Raw genomic sequence first — 15093 nt, 5'->3', positions numbered from 1 at the left:
TCGGCACTGAGCCAAGAGCACACGGTTATCTCCGGAGATACCCCTTGAATACCTTTTCCCTTACACCAGCCGGTTGCATATTCATAGTCCCTTATGCATAGTAAACTTTTTCCCAAGCTAGTTTACATATTCCAAGAACTGTTCAGCATGGCTCCTCCTCGGTTGCACCTTTTTAGGGCATGTGTATTCCTTGGTTGTGGTTTTGGTCCTTTTTTATCATCATCTTCAGTTTGGCCCCGGCCCACACTGCCTTCAGACGGTGAGTGCTGATGGTTGGCAGATCTGTACAGGTGTCCTCATCCTGTGCTCACTGGATGTTATCCCATCCAAGCAGGCATTTTAACACAAGCATGCTTCTATCAGCTATGGCACTAGTATGTCTGAGCTTAATCAATGAACAACAGAAATAAAAACTATATAACAAAGTTATTGTAACACCACACATATAAAATCCAGTGGAATATTTGCAAAAAGTCAATATTATAATATGTATCTATGACAGGGCCAAGGGCCGGGTGCCCGCTCGGTGGCCCCGGGACAGCAGAATTTTGGGGTCCCGGTGCTGGCTGCCGGCAGAGCCCCGGCGCTGGGCCGGGGATGCGTGGGACCCTCCCGCGGTGGGGTTGGGCTGCCCGGGGCAGGCGCTGCATCGTCAGCCCGGAGCCACCGGGGATCGCCCGGTACCGGCGGGGCGGGGCTGGGGAGCGGAGAAGGGCGGCACCGGAGCGGGGGGACCCTCTGCAGCCTGCGGGGTCGGACAGACCGATAAGGGGGTCCCCGGGAGCCTGGAACGTTGTGAAAAACGCCAATCACTTGGTTTTTAAAATTTTAAACGTTTAATAATAATAAAATGGTTATAAAAATAGTAACACAATTAGAGTAATCAAATTTAGAGTTAGGACAATTACAAGACAATAAAAAGCAAAAAATTATAGATGTCCAGATGCTCTCAGACACTTAAGCCAGGACAAGCATGCCTTGTGAACAAAGGAATAACCTTAAAAGCAATAGCCTATTGCATATTCATGTATCTCATACATGATGCATAAATTACTTGCAAATTAGGAACTTTTCTGGATTTTGTCAACTTCTTTCCCTTAATCCTGGTGCTTCCATAAAGATGGAGACAAGATGGAAGAATGTTTGTCTTTTCTGATAAGGAGGTTGTAACTCTTTATGTGCCCCAAGTCACCGCCATCCCTGTGTGAAGAGTTTATTGATTATCTCATCTCTTGCTTGAGCAAGTAAAAAAATCCTACATCGCAGAGTTTCTATTTTAATATTATGTTGTTACCTAAAACTCTATTTAACACACTACTTAAGAGAATTAATACAGCATAACTTTCTAACATTACACATATAATATTCATTGTAACATTTGTGAAAAGCCAATCATAAAATAAGCATTCTACACAGAAAGTGTTGAAATGGTAAAACCAGTCAAAACCCCTTAGGAACTGGAAGGAAAACCAGAGGCAGTGGCAGCTAACACCTCAGAAACCCGTGGCTTTTGCTCCTCTCTTCGACCTGAGAGCTTCCTGGGCAGGGGCGACTCTTCCAATTGCATCAGCATGGCCATGGCTGGGAAGGGCAGCGAGCAGATGGGTTGAGCTTCTCCTGCCAGCCCCTGAAGTGCCAGCTGTCATTTGTGTGCGCTGAGGATTCCCTTCAGGCTCGGAGCTGGCGCAGCTGCTCCTGGGCGCTGCTCGCCCGCGGGCGCAGCGGTGCTGCAGCCGCTGTCCCGCACACAGGGAGGGCTCTGGAGCCTCCCAGGGCACCAAGGAGCGGAGCAGGGAACGTGCCGGGATCTGCTGCAGGACCGTGGGGCTGTGGGGGATCCTTCGGTCTCTTGGATGGGGCAGGGAGGGGGCAAATGGAATCAAGGTGAGACAGGGATCAGGCAGCCCCACGCCAGGCAGCGTTTTCTCCTCTGAGAGCTCCTCTGAGCTGAGCAAGCTGGTGAATCCTGCGGAGCAAATGAGACCCGGGAGCGAGGGAAAGGCTGGCTGGGAAGGAGTCAGATAAACCCAGTGGGTATTTCCCTTTCCAAGGGGCTCCTGGGGAGACAGAGGAGACAAGAAGGATTCCCCATCTCATGACATTCCCTTTTTTCCTTCAGTAGCCCTATTGCAGTCACTGCATACAAGAGTTTAGTTGATCCCTTTGATGCCAGGGAGCACCCAGAACTTGAACCTCGCTGGATCCAGCCCTGTCTGCCTATCACCGAGCAGAGGGAAAAGATAAAGAACCTGGGTGGGGGTTGAGCCAAAATGGCATTTTGCCACTTCTGATCTGCTTCCAGCTTTTGCAGCAGGGCACCAACCCCATCGCTGCAAACCACTCCCTTTTGCAAGGCACACGTGGACCTCGCTGGTAGCTCAGGGCTCCTGAAGGGGCTGCTGCAGTTGGCAACTGGAGCTGTTGTTGAACTTTTCACATTGCTTACCCCCCCATCCAAATGCCATCAACTGTCTGAGGAAGGACACAAAAATATTACTCTGGAGGGACCAAAAACTTGGAAAAGGATGAAAGAAATGTTCTGATGATGACAATGACAATGACAAAAAAACACAATTTATTTTTGACAGCAAATGAGTACCCACAGCCCTCCAGCCCTCCCAGACTGGCAGGCCGAGTGGGGCCGTTTCCATGGCATGAGGAGCTGGCAGTCTGCAGAGAGAAACCAGAGAGCCACGGTCAGTCACAGAAGGCTCCTGTGCCCCTGTTCCACCACGGCCTGTGCCTGGGCCAGGCTGCTGTGTGCTCAGAGCCCAAACCTCCTGACCCATTCTCCGTTTTTAGAGAAGGGCAGAGTGGTAAGCCACATTCCATCTCCTCTGCTGAAGCACAGCCCAGCAGCCTCCTCAGCAGCTGCAAGGGCGGGATGCCCGTGTGCCTGGTTTCCAGGCTCCCCGGCAGATCAGGGGTTAAACGTTGGGTGTCTCCTGGATTGTCCCCGGAAAGAGCCCATCTCTGCACTGAGCTACCTTTTTTCATTTGTAAATTAGGTCTTTCTTTCTCTGCCATCTGTGGTTTCTCCAGCCCCGGCTGCAGCCACTGGTCATTTAAAACTTTAAGAATCTTTTTCTACAAGCACAACTGACTTGATGTATAATTTACATAAACACGAATGATTCCATAACATATATTACAATGGGGCTGCGGAGATCCCCCTGCAGGTCCATGGGGCTGCAGAGATCCCCTGCAGGTCCATGGGGATGCAGAGATCCCCTGCAGGTCCATGGGGATGCAGAGATCCCCCTGCAGGTCCATGGGGATGCGGAGATCCCCTGCAGGTCCATGGGGATGCAGAGATCCCCTGCGGGTCCATGGGGATGCAGAGATCCCCTGCAGGTCCATGGGGATGCAGAGATCCCCTGCAGCCCCTGGAGGAGCCGGGCTGGAGCTCGGCGATGCCTGAGAGGAGCTGTGAGCCCGCGGGCAGAGGGGCCCCGCTGGAGCAGCCTGTCCTGGCAGGACTGAGCCCGTGGCACAGTGACCCACGCTGCAGCACTCGGAGGGGGCTGTGCCCAGGGGATGGACTCCGCTCCGAGAAGTTCCTGGAGAAGTCTCGGCCGGGAGAGAGCGCAGGGTGCAGCAGGGAACGACTCCTGTCCCTGAGCAGAGGGAGAAGCCCCGGGGGATGAGCTGAGCATGGCCCCATTCCCTGTCTCCTGCCCTGCCGGGGGAGGAGGTGCAGCTGGGAGCAGGGAGGCGTGGGGAAAGCTGCATTTAAGGCTCTGCACTGACTTCTCCTGCTCCTGCTCCGAGTCTTTGGAGTTTTCTGACAGAAATCTCTCCCCTGCCCCACCCACCCACAGGGCTTGGGGCAGGTTTCCCTTTTCGGGGGAAATCAAAGCGAAGCACTGATGCGCTAACGAGGGGCAGGAGAAGTGAGGCTCCTGGGCTTCCCGCAGAGGCGGAGGCACGGGAGGCGCAGGGCCGGGAAAGCCGTGGCGGGAGGCGCGGAGAAGTTTGTTTGTGTGGGCAGCTCAATCCCGGCTCGGGCCCGGGCCCGTGCCGGGGCTGTTCCTCATCTCCGGCTTTCCCCTCACGCAGCCCGGGGGCGCCGAGAGCGCGGGGCGAGGCGGGGCCGTGCGCAGAGCCCGCCCCGAGCTCGCTGCCATTGGCCGCCGGTGCCGTCAGTCGCGGCTGCGGCGCGCTGATTGGTGGGAGCGGGGCGCGGCGCGGCCCCGGCGGCGGGCTGAGGGCGGCCGTGGCCGCGCAGCGCCGCCATTGGCCGAGCGGCTGCGCGGGCCCGGCAGCGGCGGCAGCGGCCGGAGCGCGGTGAGGCGGCGGCGGCGGAGCTCGGAGGCGGCCCCGGCGCAGGTGGGAGCCGCGCTGGGCTCTGCGGGGGCTCGGGGCCGGCTGCGGGCGGAGGGGGCGGCAGGGGGCTCCGGCGGCTCGCCGGTGCCGTGTCCGGCCCGTGCCGGCCCCGGGCTGAGGGCGCTGCGGGAGCGGCTGCCCGCGGTCTCCTTCCCGCCGGGGCCGGGCAGGAGCCGCTGCCGGAGCAGCGCTGGCTCGGCCCGGCTGCTGTGGGTAGGACAGAGGGGCTGCCCCGCGGCCGGGAGCGGGCGGGGAAATTCCCGTCGCCGGAGGTTCGTGTGCCCGGGGGAGAGCGAGGAGTCCTGTCAAAGTGACTTTATTGCCGAGCAGGGGCAGAGGCCGTGGGGCATTTGCCGTGCGCTCTCTGCCGTGGCTGTAATCCGCAGCCTCCTTTTTATCCTCATTTTCCCGGCCACATCTCCCTCTGCCTCTGCCCACCGGCTGAGTTCCTTGGAAAGTTCCGACTTCCCGATGCGCCTGGAGCCTGTCCTCGTTAATGTGCACCCTCCTTTTGTAGAACAGCCGATATTCATGGCTCTGTTAAGTCTTTGTTCTTCTCCTCGAAGTTCGGGAATGTAGCGGGGACTTTGAGCAGCTCTCTGGGTCAATTTGTAACATTTATTGGAACTGATGGTTTCTCCCCTTATCTACAAGTGCCCGGCCCTATCTCCAGGCAGATTCACTCCTTGACTCTGTTTTGTTCTTCCCGGGTCCTCTTTGGTTTTGGGATTATTCTCGGTGCCCTCATTCCCTGTCCTTTTGTAGCCGTTTGTGGATCAGGAGGCCTGGCTGCCACCTGCATGCCCTGGCTCAGCTGCTGGATGAGCTGCACTGCCAAGGTGTGGAGCATGGTAAAAAGATGAGAGTTGCTGCAGCACAGAAGAGAAGAAGCAGCATTCGTTTGACCCCTGGTGTGCCAGGGAGCCACGAAACTGTGTCCTATATCCATCCTTTCCATGTTTTGACCAATACATAAACTGCTCTCCTATTTCCTTTGTTAGCTTTTTCACCACTTTTCCCTTGTCATCTCTTTACCAGCAGCAGTTTGAGTCATTTAGTTTTCCACAAACTCCTGTTTTTTCTGCTCACAGATAATCTGATCCCATCCCCTGGTGAAATGTTGTGTTTCTCATTTCAGTGGATTGGTCAGCAGGAAGGTCAGGAGCTGGAGCTGTCTGGTTGGTTCTTATTCGGAGGACAGCTTGTAATCTAATGATGCCATTGAAATGATAAATGGGTTCTCTGACTCCTGATATGAATTGGTGTGGGTTCTCAGGGGCTGATCCATGGTGTTGTAGGATTTGTTTTGGTGGCCATTCATCTTTTCCCCATTTTTGGGTGCTCCCTTCAGCTGGGGCTCCATCAATTGACCGCTTTTTTCTAATTACATCATCAAATACTTGAATTCCAACTGATTTCCCTGAACTTGTTCTAGGAAAAGCCCCAGTGCTGTGATACACCCTGTACAGCACAGACAGTGACAGCAGATGTTGGAATGGGCAGAGGGATGATCACCCCCTTATTTTAGTGAAGTTTCCCCAACATTCTCCATTTGCTGTTTCCCTTTGCAGCTTCAGCCATTTCTGTTGCAGAGTCAGAGATCCTCAGCATGGGCTCTGCCTTCAGCTGTGCAGATTCCATCTGTGCAAGCAGGCAGAGCTTGGGGTGAGGGGCAGAGGGAATCAGCCAATTCCTGCCCCAGGCAAGAAGAGCCAGGTACATTGTCCCCACTTTGCCCCAGCAGTCTTAATTTGCATGTCTAAAACTCCTGTCCAGGCTACCTGTTTAAACATTAAGGGCTCACTTTAAATCTCTTCTAGTCATGCAGCCTAAAAGTGAACTTCGAGAAACCCAGATCAAAATTTTGGTGTATTTTACTGCTATGCAAAAACATAGACAAAAAATCCCAAGGTGATTCAGTTTTTTTTTACTTCCCCTCGGAAGAAAAACTCATTCTCACATTCTTTACCCAAACCTAACCAGCTACATAGAAGTATGAGTAATAAAAAAATACTCTAATGCTCTAAACTTTGCATTGAAACTTCAGGAAAAAGAAAAACTTCACTAATCTTTTTAGTGTTAAAGGCATTCCTTGATTCTTGCCAGGATATGCAACAAAAATCTTTCCATTCCCACATCGCCCAGGTGTGCAGAGAAAATAGTTCCATTACATGTGGGTTTTACTCGATTTTCCCCAAATTTGTGCAGTCTGAAGCAATCTAAATCCACTGGTTTAATATTCTGTAGTTTCAAGTTGTGCAGTTTTATTATTTGGTTTCCTATTGGACTCGGATTTCTTTGCTTCTGCTGTTAATGAGGTGGGAAGTGCTGGATTTCCTTCTCAGCCTTTTGCAGACCAGGTGTCTGCAGCCCTGCCGGGGGCAGTGTCTGGGGTAGGTGTTGGTTGCTGTTTGCTGCTGGGGTTGATGTTTTGCTGCTGGTCGTTGTCTTTGTGGGTATCTTTTGGGCCATTCCCAGTGTGTTGAGATGTGAAACTCATCTCCACTGAGTGGTGTAACATCCCTTAACAAAACCTTTAACATTTCTTTCCCTAAGGCCAAGGCAAAGCAAGCCTGAGTAGAGAAATCAAAGGTTAACAATGTTCAAGTCTATGAGCTGGTCTATTTTCCATGGATGCACTGGCAGGCAGGGCAGTGTGTGAGTGTGAGTGAGAGCCAGAGTGGAATTGTCCCGGTGTGTCCCCAGCAGCTGTGGCAGTGCAGGCCCAGCGAGCACTGAAGCTGCAGCAGTGGCAGCAAGGGCTGGCCCCGGTGGCTGGAGCTGCCCAAGGAGGGTGGCCAGGCCGAGGATTTCAGCAGAGGAGGTGTGGGCAGGCCCAGGGCCTTGCCCCGCTGTGGAGCCCTGGCTGCTGCTGCGCTGCCTTCAGTGCAGGCTCAGGGGGGCCTCCCATCCTCCTGCTGCAGGCGGGAAGTGCAAATCTCCGGGGCTGCAGAGACCTGGAGCCCAGGCTGAGGGGTCCCCCCGTGTTCAGCTGTGCTGGCGGCTGTTTCTGGCCTCGGGGCCCCTTGGCATGGGCCACGCCACTTGGCCACCAGTGGTGCTGCTTTGCCCTCCTTAGGCAGAGCCCATGTCCTGCTTGGATGTTGGCAACAGCAAAGTGCCAAGGCAGGCTCTGTGCCAGCCCAGCTTCCTGGGGGAGAGATTGCACCAGAGACAGGATTCTGGCCACAGACTGCTTTAAATGTGCATCCCTTATCTCCACCCTGCACTAGGTGGAGAATTACCAGAGTAAGGAATTCCCGAGATCACATGCAAGGGAAATAATTTAGTATCTGCCCTGGGTCTGGCTCTTCTTCTTGCCCAAGCCAATGGCAAAAGCCGTACCCATGGCATCCTGGTTTCTATCCCCAGCTTCCAAAGGTGTTTCTTTCTTTCCCCATTCATTCTTTGTACCCAGCCTGAGCTGTGGGGGTGCCAGGGATTATGGAGGTCCCATTTATATTCCTAAAGCTGCCATAACCCCCTGGAGGATCTTTCCTGTGAAATGAGTTCTGCTCTCTGAGTCTGTTTCTTCCACAATGCCTTTTATTGGAATTATTTCTTTTGGAAATACCTTATTAAGTGATCCAGTGTTTGCTGAGCAATCAGAATTGCTTTTGCCCCCCTGTTAGGTGAGATGGTGTCACCAGAAGATATTGAAGCCTTCCTGCTCAGGGCATTTCAGTGCCAGGCTCTTACAAGCACACACAGCTGTGCTGGTTGAGCTGACCATGGGGGGTAACCTGCGCTTTGTCTGATTCCCTTTCCTCAATAACAGCGTGTCTTGGAACTCTTTTCCCTTCTGCTGCCCTTGAAGAGCCATCCACAAAGACATTTTCTGCCTCAGGCCAGGCAATGTCTCCTGAATCTCCCCCAGGCTGGGTCTGGAGCTGTGTCACTTGAATGCAGTGCTGGGTTTCTTCCCAGCCCCTCTGTGGGCTGTTCAAACAGGAGGCTGGGTTAAACCCTTGCCCTGTCCTCAGTTCTGAATCCTCCTGTGCCACTGAACAAGTTTCACACTGTAATAACCGAGCACTGCTCATCCATTGCGAGGCTCTTTTGGTTATCAAAGCTTGAACTTGATGGCAGACTGGAACAGTTGGAGATCCTGTTGTCATCAGGTTTTGGGCCTCGGTTCCCGTGGAAGCTGTGGCTGCACAATTCTGCAGCCAATGAGGCCACTGTGGCCACTGGGTGAAACATTTTGGCCCAAGAATTCCTTTGGCATGGCCCCGTTTAACATTCACCTAGAATTCCAATTTCTTTTCTGTAGGGAGCACTGTACTCCAGGACGGTTTAGGTGAATGGAGACGAGAGATCTCTGAAGGCTGCTCTTAGGATATGAGGTTTATTGGGGATGGAGAAAGGTCTTGCTTGGAGCTGCCAGATGCAGCACCTGGCAAGCTTGAGGGGATGGGGGAGGGGAGAGAGAAGAGGATGCTCTAGGACAGGGTGGAGGTCCTGAGAGGGGGGAAGATCCAAGAGAGCGTCTGGCCCCTCAGAGACCCCTTATCAGGGGCTTCAAGGTGGGCTGGAACAAGACTTGGGCCAATGGGGCTACAGGCACTTGATGTTTTAGGGGAGGGTTACAGGTGCGGGGTGAACCATACATTTTGGGGGGTGAGATGGAACAGTCTATTTGACTTTTGGATTTATCCGTAGGTAACTGTATTGTCCAGCCAGTAGGGAGGATTGTTTTCAGCCTGGCTGTATTATGAATAATTAAATTTATCCATCCTTCCCAACACTTTTCTGAGTCTGGAAGAGCCACAGCTGAGGCATCAATATTTTTGGTTGTTCATTTTCTCAAGTTTTGCTCTCTTTCTCCTGCCCATACCACAATATGGAGGCTGTCTGGGGTTAAAAAGTCCTACAGTGTTCTGGCTGGAACAGAGAATCCTCAATCCAGGTTGTGTAATTCCCTTCTAATCCTCAACATTGTCACAGCTCCTTTTTGTTCGTGGGTAGTGTTACTTCTGAGATTGCCCACACCCACTCTGGGTCATTCAACCCAGAGAAAAACCCCTGGCATCCTGACCTCCTGCTTTTCCTCTCCTGGAAACCGGGGATGGAAAGGATCTGGATCAGCTGGCAAATTTCGAGAATAAGACCCTGCTGAAAATCATCCCAATCCTGAGTATTTCTCTCCTTCTCCTCTTTTCCGTCATCCTTTTTATTACCACATAGATTCCTCCTGCTGCCTCTTGCTGTAATGATATTGCTGCACACTCCCCTTCACCTGATCCCTTCCCAGCACACCAACACCCTCCATTCCCTTGTTTTCCAAATGCCTTCTCAATTTCCCTTATTTCCTCCCTGGGTGTCCATGTCCTTAATTACCTCTGGGGGAATGTGCAAACTACCTCAGCATTCTCCCAAGGGACCCTTCAGAGACATTTTGGGATCATCATCCCTTTGGCCAGGACCCTCCCTGTCTTTCCCTTTTCTCCCCTCCATGGGTGCCCTGCCATGTTCACTCCCCGAGGATCCCAGGGCACTCACTGATGAGATTTTCAGTGCTCTCTCCCTGCTGACTCTTCACAGACCCCCTGATGTGTCACTCGTCTGTCTCCTGGTCACTCCCGGGTCCCCAATCAATCCCCGGTGCCGCCACCAGCCAAGGGAGCCGATCACCCAAAGTGGGTGAGGCTCCTTCAGCTGCACTCCCTGCCCGCCGCCCCGGACAGTGTTGGAGGACACAGCCTCCTTTTCATCCTAATTCTCCTGGCCACATCTTCCTCTCCCTTTCCGCATTGACTGAAGTACTTGAGAGGTACAGACTTCCCAATCCACCTACTACATACTCCCATAATATGCTCCCTGTTTTTATATAGCAAATGATATTCATGGCTCTGTTAAGTCTTTGTTTTTCTTCTGGAACTTCTGAGAAGGACCTTGGCTGAGGAGCAGTCTGTGTCATCAGTTAATAACATTTTCTGAGACAGATTGTGTCTGCTGTCACTTCCTTATGAACAGGTCCCTGGCCCTATCTCTGAGCAGATTCAGAGCATCTGTTTGTAAAGACACTTTCCTGTGGTTCCTTCCATGGGGTCCCCCGTTTGTGGGACATCCCCCCTGGAGCAGGGTGTCCCCTCTGTGCTGCAGCCCCAGGGCTCGGGCCGAGCTCAGCCAATCAGAGCCCGCGGCGCTGATGACTCACCAGTTGCCAGGCAGACTCGCAGCTCCCCGCGTTCCCCACCTGGACCCACCTGCGCCCCCCCTCGGCCCCATGGCCCCGCGAGGGGAATTTGGGGAGGTGGGAGTGGGGCAGCGCCAAGGCCGGGCCCCCCGCGCTGTCCTGGCGGGAGCGGCTGCAGTGGGGACCGAGTGCGGGCGGGAGCGGCCGAGAGCCCAGCGCTGCCCCAGCCCGACCTGCCCCAGCTCCATCCCTGCCCCTGCGCTGGGATGCTGTGGGTGTGGGGGGAAGAGGGAGCCGGCAGTGGGTGCTGGGCCTGGGGGCAGGAGGGGAAGGGAAGGAGAAGCAGGCTTGAGGTACAGAATGGTCAAATGATGGACATGGCAGGAGAAGATGGGATTGTGGAGGAGAAGGAGGAATAGCAGGAGGAAGAGGAGTGTGAGAAAGAGTAGAGACACAGGAGGAGGAGGAGGAGCAGAAAGAGGAAGCAGCAGAAGGTTCCACCCCTCCCTGTGTCTGCAGCCTCCCCCCAGCCCCAGGAGCTTTGCTTCGCCCACATGTAGCAGGTGACTGTGGAGGGGGAACCACGATTTTCACGGGGTGAATCTTGGTGTTTCTGAGCTTTCTTGGGCTAAATGTTGGTGCTTTGGTTTTATGTGGCAGCTGAATCTTTATGTTTTGGAGAAGGATTTGCTGACTTGTGATGTTTGGGGAGTTTTCGATCTGTGTCTTGGTAGTTTGTGGAGTTTTTGGGCTGAATCTTGGTGTTATGGAGGTTCTTACAGACACAAGATTCCCAGTGACTTCCTGAGATGAACTTGGGCAAGGAGGAACCTCCAGTCCAAGGTGCTCTCCTCTTGTTTTTTTCCCCAAACCAGGATTTGTCATTCCCTGGGTGTGGCTGGATGGAGGAGGAGGAAAAGCCCCGGAGATGCTGCAGGAGGAGGAGCTGCAAACCCAGCCCAGGGAGCTGTGGGGAGGAAAGAGCCCCCTGAGCCAGGAAGGCGGGCGGAGATCCAGGCGGAGCTCGGAGCTGGTGGAGAAGCTTCATGGCAGGGAGAACTCCCACAAGTGTTTGGAATGTGGGCAGGGTTTCAGGTGGAGCTCTAGCCTCATCCGGCACCAGGTGATCCACACTGGGGAACGGCCCTACGAGTGTGGGGAGTGTGGGAAGAGGTTTTGGATCAGCTCTGATCTCCTCGTACATGAGCGGAGTCACACAGAGGAGAGGCCCTTCCACTGCCCCGACTGCGGGATGGGCTTCAAGCAAAACTCCAATCTCATCAGGCACCGGCGCATCCACACCAGGGAGAGGCCCTACGAGTGTGGGAAGTGTGAGAAGGGCTTCAAAGACAGGTCTAGCCTCCTCGAACACCAGGTGATCCACACTGGGGAACGGCCCTACGAGTGCTTGGAATGTGGGAAGAGCTTTGGGTGGAGCTCTGCCCTGAGAAGACACCAGCGCATCCACACTGGGGAGAGGCCCTACGAGTGTCCCCAGTGTGGGAAGAGGTTTCGGACCAGCTCCAATCTCCTCCTACATGAGCGGATTCACACAGAGGAGAGGCCCTACCGCTGCCCCGACTGCGGGAAGGGCTTCAAGCACAACTCCGACCTCACCGTGCACCGGCGCATCCACGCCGGGGAGAGGCCCTACGAGTGTGGGAAGTGTGGGAAGAGCTTCTCCAGGAGCTTTCACTTGAGCCGGCACCAACGGAGGCACCAATAAGGGAAGCCCTGTGAGTGCCCCGAGTGAGGGAAGAGCTTGGAGTGAGGGAAGAGAGTGAGGGAAGAGCTTGGTGTGCTCCTGCAGCTCCATCCCCCATGGGAAGATCCGGGCTGGATGATCCCCAGTGACCCCCGTTGGGCAGAGCCCTGGTGCCCCCGTATGGGGAATAAAACAGAGAGAAAAGCAATGGAGCTGATAAAGGGGCCGGATATCTGAGGCCTGACTGAGCAGAAACTGTGGGAGACACAGACACAGTTTAAGGCTCCCTGGGCAAGAAGAGAGGACAGTGGGGGGTGGCAGGGGTGTGACAGAGGGGTTGAGGGGGTGACAAAGGGACAGAGGGGACATCAGAGCCCTCAGGAGGGGACAAAGGGGACCCTGGGAGGACACAGGGACCACCGCAGGAGGCCACAAGTGCCACCAGGTCTGTGACACCTCCCCTGTCCCCTCCCCAGGTGTACCTGTACCAGCTAGAGTCACTGGTGAATGTGGTGGCCACCCTGGGTGAGGTGGCAGCCACCGTGACCGGGTTACAGAGGGACGAGCAGCAGCTCATGTCCCCAGAGTACCTGCACGGGAACCTGAGGAACTTCACCTGGAGTCTCCGTGAGACCCTGGAGCAGGGCGATGTCACCTCCCTGGGCCACCGTGGTGTCCCCTCCCTGGGCCAGGCTCTGGCCACACTTGGGGCCACCCCAGGGGCCACCTGGGCTGATGTGAGAGCTGCGGCCTGGGCCTGGCAGGAGTTGGTGGTCAGGCTCGAGGACAGCTGGGCCCTGCTGGCCTGGGATGCCACCGAGCTCCGTGACGCCCGCTGGGACGCGGCCATCGCTGCCATCCGGGCCGGGGACCTGCAGAACGTGGCCACCCGCAGGAGGACAGCTGGGAGCAGCCTGGTGGCCACAGCCCAGCAGCTGAAGGTGGCCCTGGGCAGGGAAAAGAGGGCCTTGGCAGGGCCATGCACAAGGCCCAGGTGGCTGCGGCCACCAGCGAGGCCGTGGGAGAGGCCGTGGTGGCCAGCAGCCAAGCCATGGTGGCCACCAGAAGGGGACATTGGGCACAGGTGGCCCTGGGGCCGCTGGAGCGCTTGGTGGAAGAGTGTGAAGGAGGCAGGTGGTTCCCCGAGGAGCTGCAGCGCCGGCTCGGGGACATCGAGGCCATCCTGGAGGGGACAAAGAAGGCGTCCCCCGATGTCCCTGAGGCCTTGGTGGCCAAAGTGGCCGAGTTTGAGCAGCCGTGGGATGCCAGTGCCTGCCTGGGCAAGGATCACCTGCTGGGGACACTTGGGGACATCCATGACCTCCTCTTGAGTCCCTGTGGTGGCTCCGGCGGCCCCGGTGGCCCCAGCAGGCGCGCCCTGGCCCAGCGGTGCCAAAAAGCCGTGGAGGATCTCCCCAGGCTGCTGCAGCGATGGCACCGCTCTGATGGCATCAGGGACAGTGACATCCTGGTAGACAGCGCTGGCGTCACCAGTCCCCTCCTCGCGTGGGATTTGAGACCAATTCGGAGAATTTTCTGGGAATTTTCATGGGCATTGTCCCACATGCTGATGGGAGTTTCTGGGATGACGTTACCAGCCGCACCTGGGGACATTCTGAGAGCACTCAGAAGGCTTTTGCATTCCCCTACTGCCTTTTGCATTTTTCTACTTTTTCTGTTGGGTTTGGCATTTCTCTGTTGCCTTTTGCAGGTTCCTATTGACGCCCAGCATTTTGCTCAGGTGCTCATACTGATATTGATTATTGATAATTCCTTGCAGCTGCTCGCTGGCACAATAAAATCTCAGAGTTTGCATGGACAAGTCCAAGGCAGTGTGAGTTTTCTGCCAGGATTTGGGAATCCTTTACGAATCCAATTCTCACATCCCTGGGCCCCCCCGGTCCCGGCGCTGTTCCCGGGGGTCCTGCGGCTCTGGGGGTCAAAGGGGAGGGGGCGGAACCCCCGTGATGGGTGGGGGGCACAAAGGGGGGTCCGGGCCCGGTGCTCAGGGGGGTCGGGGGCACTGAAGGGGTGCGGGTGCGGTTGTTGGGGGGTCCCGGTGCTCGGTGAGGGGGGGTCAGTGCTCAGCAGCGGGGGCTGTCCAGGGACCCCCCCGGCCCCCCCAAATCCCAGTGGGGTGTGAAAAACAAAGTTCACTAAGGGATTACTAAACAAAGTTTAATCAGGGATAAAAAAGGGTTTTGGGGCTGGCCAAAGAACTCGCCCTCAACTTAACCCTTCGTTCTCCGGATCCGGTTCCACTGCAGGGCCAGGAACACACTCCTGAGTTTTGACATTATTCAAACACTCCCGGGAGGTTTGTGTGTCCCAGGAACTCGTGTTTGGGTCTCACCTCTGACTTGTCTGCAGGACATTCTGTAGATTAAGTCGATATTTTTGATTTCTTCTCATGGTTCCACCCTGTTGTTTCAGGCCCCCTGATAAATTCATAAATTCTTCTGAGCTTTGTGTCACTGGTATCACCTGGTGAGGCTGGTCCACAGATGTGGGAAACAACTGAATTGTTTTACACCTGAGTCAGTCACACAAAAGCATTTTAACATTACATAGTCTCTATTCCAGTATTTATTATTGATCTATTTAATGTTTATCTATTTTTAATATATTAAGGCCTATGATATAATATCTGTTTATTACTCTAGCAGTAAATTTGTTATATGCTGCACACATAAACGGATTGATTTTATTGTACCAGCGAGCAGCTGCAAGGAATTATCAGTAATCAATATCAATATCAAGTACCACAGCAAAATCCTCGTGCTCAATAACAATGTGCAGAAGGCAATACAGAATTTCAAAAGCTGATTATTCTATTGTCATTTATAACCCGGCTCTGCTGCAAGGCACCGAGGGACTCATTCAGCCCCTGACCCACCGCCACCCCCATCAGTGTCCCCAGAGC

The 15093-nt window shown here is 54.6% G+C and overlaps 2 protein-coding genes across 2 annotated transcripts; both read left to right on the top strand.

Moving 5' to 3' along the window:
• Window positions 1-4247: 4247 nt before the first annotated feature.
• Window positions 4248-12197, top strand: LOC146767157 (uncharacterized). Its single transcript, XM_085581137.1, has 2 exons — window positions 4248-4329; window positions 11341-12197. The coding sequence occupies exon 2, from the start codon at window positions 11394-11396 to the stop codon at window positions 12189-12191; it is 798 nt and encodes a 265-aa protein (XP_085437263.1). The 5' UTR covers window positions 4248-4329; window positions 11341-11393; the 3' UTR covers window positions 12192-12197.
• Window positions 12198-12741: 544 nt separating this feature from the next.
• On the top strand, window positions 12742-14316 carry LOC146767156 (uncharacterized). Its single transcript, XM_085581100.1, is given in 2 exon segments — window positions 12742-13142; window positions 13145-14316. Coding segments are annotated over 2 exon segments (1566 nt in total). The 5' UTR covers window positions 12742-12745; the 3' UTR covers window positions 14314-14316.
• Window positions 14317-15093: the final 777 nt, after the last annotated feature.

Source organism: Lonchura striata, chromosome 5, assembly GCF_050655825.1.
Source record: "Lonchura striata isolate lonStrDom1 chromosome 5, ASM5065582v1, whole genome shotgun sequence".
NCBI lineage: Eukaryota > Metazoa > Chordata > Aves > Passeriformes > Estrildidae > Lonchura > Lonchura striata.
Note: the sequence above shows the minus strand (reverse complement) of the source record. Positions and strands in the feature narration are given on the sequence as shown.